We start from the raw sequence: 10,764 nt of genomic DNA, 5'->3' as shown, positions 1-10,764 counted from the left end.
GCCGCGGGGCGATTTGCTGAATAAGCAGTTACCCTCCGTGCGACAAACCTCTCGCGTTTGAGTCCCCGTAGCCGATCCTCGTGCGATGGAAATCCTTCCTCCAGGTTCCGGAGCACCCCACTATTGCTGGAAATTCCTAACAAGATATCCTTTAGCCGTCCTGACTTGTCATACTCCCACACAGTGAAGCAGCACACGGGGGTAATGCACTCCCCTCGCCGCCATCTTCCAAATCCTCGTTAAGTTTGTTTTGTTGCAATGCTAAGAATCAAATCCAGGCAGGACCATACACAAGCTAGGCAAGCACTCTACAACAGAGCTACATCCCCACTCTATTTTCTTGCCTGATTCTAGCATATAGAACCTGCTGAAAATTATCTTTCTTCCATTTAATTGCTTTTGCACCCTTGTCAAAATCATCTGGGAATACTTATGTTAGTCTATGTCTAGATTCTTTCTTCTATTCCATTGAATATGTATTTATTAATCCATAACTAGCAATACTATCTTGCTTGTGGTGATGATACAATAAGAGTTAAGATCAGGTAGAGTGATTCCTCCTACTTTATTCTCCTTTTTCAAAATTCTTCTAACTACTCTAGTTCTATTGCCTTCCCATATGAAATTTATGTTTGTCTTTATCTACAAAAAAAAGGGTAGGTTTTTTTATGGATATTGTATTAGATCTATATATCTAGTTGGGGAAATATGACCTATTTAAAGTATTTCAAATCTGTTAGTCACTAATTATTTTTAATTTCTCTAAACAATATTCACCAGTATTAGCTAATCTGTTAATACTGTATTTCTTCTCTCCTCAATCCCAATGCATCCTTTCTCTGCCTCCTTAAAAAGAGCTGAGCTGCTGGGGTAATTCTCAGAAAATAATAATTGTCCCTTGTGAGTATTTGTAATACCATAACATCTTTGGGTTTCTCCAAAAAATAATGAGGAAATAAGTTTGTAATTCAGCAGCTAGTCAATTAACACTTTAAAAAATACCTTTGGGAATCTTTTCATCTTTACAGGAAAACTATATTTTTACAAAGTTCCAAGTTACTGTAATCTCAATGATAAAACATGTTACTTTGAAATCTAAAATTTAATAAAATATATGGCGGGGGGAACTTCTAGTTTCCAGTCTAGCAAATAAGGAGCTCAGAAGTCACCACTATGCCCTAATAATAACAATAACAAACTAGAAAAATCAATAATTCTTAGACACATAATACAAGAAAGTCACAAATTTTTGCTCCCAATATTGGAGTGAGAGGGACAGGCAGAACAGAGAATCACAATTGAGCAGAGCCAAAATTCACAAGCAAAAACCTTGCCTGAAACCAGTGCTTGGTTAGGAAAACTTAAAAACTGCAACTGACATTGCTGGAGGTTTGTAGATAGCCTGAGAGATTAAAAATTCAGAAAAGCCCAGTCATATGGAGATCTCACACTTTAGTGAGTCTCACCACTAGGAGTTCAACCAGGTCCTCACAGATAGTATTACAGAAAAATACTCATCCTTCCAGCAGAGGGAGTGGTAAAGGTACTGTTTAGAAATAGAGAGAGAGAGAGAGAGAGAAACGCCAGAACATTTTCTTTTTAAGAACAGCTGCCCCAAGAGAACTATTTCACCAAAGTCTAACCTGCAAGGGTTTTATGAAAGCACAACCTACATGGGAGAAGAGAAATACCCACTACAGTCCCCTCAAGCCACTCTGTCTCAAATAAGCAGTTCAGTAGCATAGCCTCATGAAAAGATGGAGACTTAATCAGGACTATAGAATATTCTTCTCCTACTCACAACACATCACATACACCTTACCATCGCATCTCAAGAAGACAGTATTCTGCCATTCTTTTACCCAGTATAGCATATCTACTTTTCAACAAATAATTACAAGGCATACTAAAAGACAAAGAGACCAAAAGACTGAACAAGCATCAGAACCAAAGTTAGATATAGCAGAAATGTTGGAAGTATGAGATGAGTAATTTGAAAAACTATTATTAATATGTTAAGAACTTTAATGGAAAAAGGAGATACAATGTAAGAGCAGATGTAAGCACATAGATGGAAATTCTAAGAGTCAGAAATGTGAGAGATTAAAAAGAAAACTGTAATAGAAACGAAGAATGCTTTCGATAGGCTCATTAGAAAACTAGAAAGTACTGAGGAAAGAACCTCTGAGCTTATCACAACAGAAACTTTTAAAATAGAAAACCAAGAGAAGCCAGGCACAGTGGCACATGCCTATAAGCCCAGCAGCTTGGGAAGGTGAGACAGGAGGATCACAAGTTCAAAGCTAGCCTCAGCAAAAGCAAGGTGCTGGGCAAATCAGTGAGACCCTGTCTCTAAATAAAATACAAAATAAGTCTGGAGGATATGGCTCAGTGGTTCAGTGCCCCCAAGTTCAACTTAGAAGGTACCAAAAAAGAAATAAAGAAAGAAATAGAAAACTAAAGAGAAGGCTGAAAAAAATGATAGTCAAGAATTGTGAGATGACAAAAGGTGTAGCATGTATAATGAGAACATCAGAAGGAAAAGAACAAAAGAAAAGCAACATTTAAAGCTATGACTGAGAATTTCCCAAAATTAATAGTAGACACCAAATCATAGATCCAAGAAGCATAAAGAATATCAAGTAGGATAAATGCAAAAACACAAGAACAAAAATAACCTACATGTACATATATCATTTTCCAACTATAGAACATCAAAAATAAGGAAAACACCTGAAAGAAACCTGAGAGGTTGGGGAGGTTCTTACCAACAGAGGGACAAAAAATAAGTCATGACTTCTCCTAGAAACAATGTAAGTAACAAAGCAGAGGGAAATATTGAAGGTTGAGAGAAAAAATAGGTCAACCTAGAGTTTTGCACCTTGAAAATTTATTTTTCAAAGTGAAAGAGAAAGACTTACTCAGACAAACAAAAGTTGAGGAAATCTATTACCAGTAGAAATGTGTTGTCTAACAAGAAATGTTTAAAAAGGAAAAAAGTTCTTCAAAGAAAGGAAAATGTTATCGGTCAGAAACTTGGGTACATAAAGAAAGTAAAAGCACGGAACAATGAATAAGTGAAGGTAAAATAAAAAATTTATTTTTCTTATTCTTCAGATGATCTAACATAAGCTAGTTCAAAATAACAGCATGAATGTATGTGAATATGAATTTTTATATATACATGAAATTAATGATATAAGGGATAGGAAGAAGGAATTAGGATTATTTTTGCTATTATAAATAACAAACAACATGTGTTATTTAAAAAATGAAACTGGATTAGTTCCACATAGAAATTTCAAGCTCAAAGACAATCACTAAAAAGTTTTAAAGGTAGATAATATGGATAACAAGAGAGAAAACAGAATCTCATAAAATCAGTTTTATTCATAACTGTCAAAACTTGGAAGATTATAACACAATAATGATAACATTTTTAAAACCCTGAAGGCAATCACCATGTCTCTTGGTAGGTGTTATGGTTTGGATATGAGGTATGATTGAGTTGTAGCCTTAGTCTAATAAGTGAATTAATCCCTCATGGAATTAACTGAGTAATAACAGGATGCAGGTGGGGTGTGGATGGAGGAAATGGTTCATTGGGGGTGTGGCTACTGGGATGTGGAGAGTGGAATCTCTCTGCTTCCCAATCACCATATGAGCTGTTTCCCTCTGCCACACTCTTCCTCCATGATATTGGGCCTCACTTCAAACCCTGGGGACTGGAGCCAGCTATCTATGGACTGAGATTTTTAAAACTGTGAGCCCTTAAATAAACCTTTCCTCCTCTACAATTGTTCTGGTTGGGTCCTTTAGTCTCAGTGGTGAAAAAGCTGACTAAACAGTAGGTAAATGAACTAGTATATATCTAGACAATGGGATATTATTAACTAAAACAATATGAGCTCTAAAGTCACAAGATAAAGACGATGCTTAAATGCATATTAGTAAGTGAAAGAAGCTAACTAAAGAGGTTACATACTGTATGATTTCAACTATACGACATTTTAGAATAGGCAAAATTATGTGTAAGGAATAATAATAAAGAGTAGACAGAGACAAGGTACAGAGGCAGGAAAGTGGCAGAGTGGCTCCTTGTCCAAGCAGCCACATTTATTTATACCAATAGGTTATATTAGGTCATTAGTACCATAACTACAATATTGTTTAGAGTATCAGTAAGGTTGCTTATTTTGCAGTAATATTTCACAATTACAATAAGCAATGTTAGGATCTTTGGGTAGTTCTCAAGAAAGTCCATTGTATGAAGTTACTGTTAGGTGGCCAGATCCAGGAGCACCAGAGCTTGGTCAAACATTGTAGTTATCAAGCAAGTTCCTTTATTCCCAGGAGCTATGTGCCTGCAATCAAGGTTGAGGCTTGATGAGGCAATAACACAGAGGCTTCTCAGGGCATTGCCATACCAGCTAGACACTGCACATATATTAGCTATATAATTAGATCCTAAGAAAGATTGCAGGGCATTCTAAGGGTGGGAAACAGCGTGTCTGTTACCCAGACCCCTCCCCAGGAGTTTTCTCGCCAGGGGAAATGCTTCCCGGTACATTTCCACATAGTTGTAGAATCCCTACAATTATGAGCTAGTATTAAAAAAAAAAAGTGATGTTCAAGGATTAGAGGGGATGAAGAAATGAACAGAAGGAGAACAGAAGACTTTTAGGAAAGTGAAACTACCATCTATAATAATATAGAAGTACACATATGTCATTCTGCATTTGCCAAAAACCACAGAATGTACATGAAGAATGAATCCTAGTATGAACTATAAACTTACAGTGATTATGATTTATCTATGTAGACTCATCAACTATAATAACTCTGGTGAGGGATATTGAAAATGGACATGTGTGGGAGTGGGGAATGGGGGATTTTTTAAGAACTTTATACTTCTCAGTTTTGCTACTTTCTATTGCTCATTTATCTCTTGATAAGTCTTTTAGCAAATATCTTATCGAAGTTTTTGTGCTATTAGAATATCTATATGTAGTTTTATAAATAAGTATGTAAATAAATTTATCTTTAAAGAACACATGAAAAACAAAAGTATTTCCTTCCTTAAATATATCCTGTCCCTACTATTCCTTTCTTATATTCTCTAACTCCCACGTGAAGTTCTTAAATTATAAAATATTTAGAAAACTTCATAAAACTTTATGACAGGAGCTTGCCAAAAACAAACTAAACTAAAACCACCAAACACTCCATTGCCTGAAATCAATGGTAGCTTATAAGCTCCTGAAAGATCAATAACATGATACATGTTCTATGATAAGGGCCAAATCTGAATTACAAATAAATATCCTATCAAATTCAACACGAACTCTCTTTTTAGCCAAACTGGTTTTCTTCAAAACTGCCTTTTCTTGCCTATGTGCTCCTACTTTTCTCTTATATATATTGAGAATGCCTTCCTCTCTGCCAACACATAGTCTTCTCATCCATCAAAGTTTAGGAAAACATGTTATGCAAAGAGCATGGATCCTGGAGTTAGGCTGACTTAGATTTTCATCTAGGCCATGCTATTTACTGACTCATGTCTCTGAGTCTGGTTTTCTCATTTATAAAATAGAACAACAGCCATTTTTAGATGATATCTAAATAACAGAATTATTGTTAGAATATAGGTAAAGTCCATGGGACAAAGTAGAATTAATTAACCATCAGAACTAAATTTGTTATCCCAATTTGGCTGACTGTAATTTGTTCATATAATTCATTTAGCAATTCAAGCCTGAATTCACTACATCTCTTACACTTTTGTCTTAAGTGATTATTTATTTTAATTCTTATTTCTGTCTTACATTTTATGTCTCTAAACAGACTGGTAGCTTCTTAAAAGTCAGGACTATACCATACCTATTTACTATTCCACATGGTTTAACACTATGCTCTTTACAAAAGAAGAGTCAATAAATATTTCCTCAATGGAGTCTTAGTTGGAAGCAGTCTATTCAGAAAACTGGAAACACATTTTGAAAACATTAAAAGTGTATTAACACACTGGAACATCCACTGAAGGGTAAAGAAAGAGGTAAAGACAGAGGACAAAACAACTTGGGAGTGGGCATGGAATATGTGAGGGATAAGAAAGAAAGAATGTGTATACTAATTCTGATAACAGGAAAACCATAGATATTTAGAAATTTAGCCTAAAGAAAGGCTTTGGAGAGTGTGAGAACTTTCTAAGTGACGATAACATAGAATTCTATAATATCGGAGACACTCAACAATGGAATAAAGAGGATTCATTTTAACAGTAGGTACCTTTTAAAATTAAAGGCACCTAAGCAGAACTCAGTGTTGATACAGTTTTTAATCCACATGACAATATCAGAAAGATGTTGAGAAGAATTATAACACTACGAATACCGTCAGTAAAAAAGGGTGCTATGATCACTTAAGAATCTGTCACAAGCCTGGAAGAATACAGAGTATCACAAATACCTCATAACTAGTATCCTCAAACTAGAGGAATAATTTTCTGAAACAATCATTCCTTATCAAGAATGTAGACATGAACTGGGTCAAGTCTTTCTAAACTCCTCAAGTCTACGACTCCATGTTTACTTAGTAACCAATATTCTGTAAGGATTCAATAAAATGATATTTTCATATATTTAAATAATAGTCCTCAGCTAGGAAACTGAATTATTGTTTAAGCAACAAAAAAAGCATTATAGTTTCTCATCCTGTAATTCACTCTTTGAGACCATAATACCAGTTTTTAAGCATCTTCCTGTCTTTATTTTTGGTAAAAATTTGTGACTACCAGATATCAACAGAAAAAAACATACAAATAGGCAAAAGCTATATTGATATCAGTTAACTGTGTGTGGGCGGTGGGCAGGTGTTGGGAACAGAACCCATGGTTCATGCATGCTAGGCAACTGCTTTAACACTGAGCAACACCTCCAGCCCAAATAGAATTTTTTTAAATAAAAATAGTCTTCCTTTATTAATGTCCCCAGAAGTTCATTACTAATTAAACCAATCAACATTTTTTAAAAATCATCTTAAAAAACACTGAAACAGAAACTTCATCTTGCTTCCACATACATGTTCTTCTCAAAGAACATAAAAGAAATATTCCCTGCTACCCTAGAAGTGTTCTCAAAGTGAGGTTACTCAATCAGCAGCAGCAGCACCACCACCAGCACCAGAACCACTAGCACCAGCACCACTCCCATCAGCAGCTGTGCCAGAGATGCTAATTCCCATCCCATGCAACCTATCAAGTTAAAAATTCAAGAGTTCACCCAACAATCTGGATTTTAACAAGCCCTCCAGGACTCCTGCTGCAAGCTGAAGTTTGAAAATCAGTGACTTATAAATTGTCTGTTTCCTAACACAGCAATAACCCTTTACCTACTTCCTAATCCTTCTCTTTTTCACATTTATCATAACCCAATGATTTATCTCATTTGAATGATTAATTCACCAATAACTCTGTGATGATTTCCTACTTTCCTTTAAACCATCAAATGTTTCTAATTATTTATTATCCATAAATCATTATAAGCTATTTAGGGAGAAAGGGATTTTTAACTTATGTCAACAAGCATGAGAACAATTCTGTGTAAAAACCATTCTGTAAACAGGCCTACATTTTTCTTTTCATTCTATCCTGTACAATATAACACACAATAGTAGAGAATTTTTTTAATAAATTGTTATCTATCAAACAGCTTATAATGAAATCATTCCATGAACATAAAAACTGCCATTTTCTATGAAAAGAAATGTTTATCTCTTTTGATGGTTATATGAGTCTTGAAAGTATTTTCTTGAGAAACACACTATATAACATGAGTCTTGCTTAGCAAATGAAACTATTATTTATGGCCTAGAATTTCAGCTATGATTAATACGTAAGAATGAATGCAAGGAAACTGGCCAATGCATACTCCTTTAGAAAGGAAATCGTAAGTAAATTTAATGTAAGTGTTTTTAGAAGTGTTCTCTCAAAAATGCTGACTCTAAGTAGGTACTTTTAGACATTATACAGATACATTTATGTATAAGCAGGAACATCTATTCAGTAATGCTGATTAAATAATGACAACAACAAAATAAAATATGCAAAATCAACTATTTTGGTTGATGAGCAATGCATCTAAGACCATAATTAATAAATTTGGTAGAAAAATACTTCAGTTTATAGATATTACATGGTAACTCATAGCCAGATGCAACAAAGGACTGACTTACCTGTGCACATAATGTAGTTGATGAACTGAGTCAATTGCTATCACCATCTCAGCCAAGTAAAATCGAGCCATATCTTCAGGCAATCTATCTTCAAATTTGCTGAGCAGAGTAAGCAAATCCCCACCAACATAATAATCCATAACCAGGTACTATGAATAAAAAACATAAAATGTCCTCAATAATTAGTAAGCATGAGAAATTAATATACAATGTTAATTACTTATATGGTTAATTAAAAAGAAGTATATAAGATGATCACCAGTAGTCATTATAAATGTTTCTAAATTTCATACAGCACTGAAATAACATTCTTAAAATCTGGAGCAGAGGGCCAAGGTTGTGGCTCAGTGGTAGAGCACTTGCCTAGCATGCATGAGGCACTTGGTTCGATCCCTGGCACCACATAAAGATAAAAACAAATAAAATAAAGGCATTGTGTCCACCTAAAACTAAAATATATACATATATAATGAAGGAGAGAACAACACAGGATTACTATTTGTTGTTGTTGTACTTTACAAAGTAATATGTTCATCATCTTTACCTACAACGGACCAACCTTTGCCAACATTTCACACAAGACTGAACATTTTAACTCTCCAAAAACACACTCAGAATATAGGACACTATATGTGTTGAAAAAAAATCTAATTACTATTCATCATCACTACAATTTCCTAACTTGACCTTGGATCAGTAAGAACTTTACTATATAACCAGTACCAGTCTATGGATTGAAAACCACTATGATATGGAATACAATTTCCATCATGTGTTTCACTTCCCATTTCTGATGGAGTACAAATATCAGAATGCACTTTTCTCAGGTGTATGTAAATGGCAGCCAATTAATTTTAGATATGAACCTTAATTGGGGGCAAGAGGGGAGAAGTATCCACGCCAAAAAACAAACAATAAAGAATATACACCAACATGTTTACTGGTTTCGCTAGGTTGTTAGACTTCAGATGATGTCATAGCTTTATGCTATCTTCTAGACTCCCTTTTAAATATGTATCACATATACATGTGTATATGGATATATCACTTAGCATGAAGGCTAGTAAACAGAAGTTATTTAAGCAATTATAATGACTTGATGAAAAACTAATTTTATTACATGGTTATCACTGAATTGACAATTCAATTTAAAGAAACTTGAGAAAATTAAATCCTTTTTACTACTATACACAAAAATTATAAGCATAAAAAAAGATATGTTAGGGCTGGGGATATAGCTCAGTTGGTAGAGTGCCTGCCTCTCATGCACAAGGCCCTGGGTTCAATCCCCAGCACCCTCCCCAAAAAAATGTATGTTAAACCAAAGAAGCAAATTTCCTATATTTAAAGTCTTGAAAATTAAAAAAACTCTATTTTAAATCCTATCTTATGGCTTACTTATTTACTAGGTCTAGTGTTTAAAAAACTCCACCCTTACCTTTAGAACAAGCTAACAAATTTTTATTAACATAAAAACAATTTATCATACAAACAATTTTTCTTGACAATAGAAATTAGACTATAGAAAAATGGAGAAATAAATAACTAAGCACATCTACTAATTCCACAGATATTTATAAAAGTACCTACATCTCATTTATTCAATGGGTGTACAACAAAATTCCCTGCCTTCCAGGAATTTACAGTGTTATAGAAAAGAAAACACAAATAATGGGCAATTTCAGTGTACTATAAATATTTCAACAAGAATAAGCAGAGAGGCTGCTATTGGCTCTTAAAAGAAAGAGCCTCATCTGTCAACCAGGATCATTTATTTGACTGACTTAATGTTTTGGTAAAACTGTAAAGACTATTTTCTTATAAATAAAGAGTGTATTATCTAAAATAATTAGTTCATTCTTCCCCCAATTCAATTAAGATGTCCTCTCCTCATACTTCAAGATTCCAAACACACTCATTTGTTCCTGAGCACTCTATTTTGCTGTGGTTGCCTATATCAATATCATGTTGTCCTGATTAATTTCAGAGTAAAACTGAGTGTCTGACAATAAGACTGAGCAGGACTAAGCAGGTCCCTAATTGCCCCTTCATGGTTTCCAACTGAAAGCGAGTTGCTTTTAAAATATTGTTTCCATTAATCATTAGGTTCCAGGTTCTGGAGCTGCTGACTCCTCCCTTAAGCTTTTCAACAACCCTATACATGTTTAATAGGCCTGAACTTGACCTATACATGATTTTCCTCGGATGGTGGAAGTAAGTAAGGCTATCTTTTATGAGCTGAGCACAGAGGAACTCAATGCACATATGCAAATCACCATGTCAAATGCAAACCCTGGTGCTGATGGCAAGGAACTGACCAAAAATGTACAGAACTTCTGAGATTGTGTGCAAGGGCAGACTGTGTCTGTGCCAGCCCACAATCTTTGTCTATATAAGCTTTGCTTCTTACCTCCTCAAATAGCAGTTCAGGGTCCTATCTTGTGCACTGTCTTCCTTTTGCACAGAAATAAAGCTTTGTTTGGGTGTTACTGCTTACCTTTATCGTTTCTTTTTTTTTTTTTTTTTTTTTTT

General features: G+C 34.6%; 1 protein-coding gene across 14 annotated transcripts in view; it reads right to left on the bottom strand.

Annotated features, from left to right (window-relative positions):
• Cdc42bpa (CDC42 binding protein kinase alpha) overlaps window positions 1-10,764 on the bottom strand; it is a 309,215-nt gene that overhangs the window by 204,628 nt on the left and 93,823 nt on the right. For all 14 annotated transcript variants that reach the window (XM_048809282.1, XM_048809272.1, XM_048809276.1 and 11 more), the window contains exon 5: window positions 8,233-8,381. In XM_048809282.1, coding sequence (XP_048665239.1) covers window positions 8,233-8,381 — 149 coding nt within the window. The remainder of the gene's footprint in view (window positions 1-8,232; window positions 8,382-10,764) is intronic.

The sequence above is a fragment of the Marmota marmota genome, unplaced genomic scaffold (assembly GCF_001458135.2).
Source record: "Marmota marmota marmota unplaced genomic scaffold, marMar, whole genome shotgun sequence".
Classification (NCBI taxonomy): Eukaryota; Metazoa; Chordata; class Mammalia; order Rodentia; family Sciuridae; genus Marmota; species Marmota marmota.
This window is presented reverse-complemented; position numbering and strand designations above follow the sequence as displayed.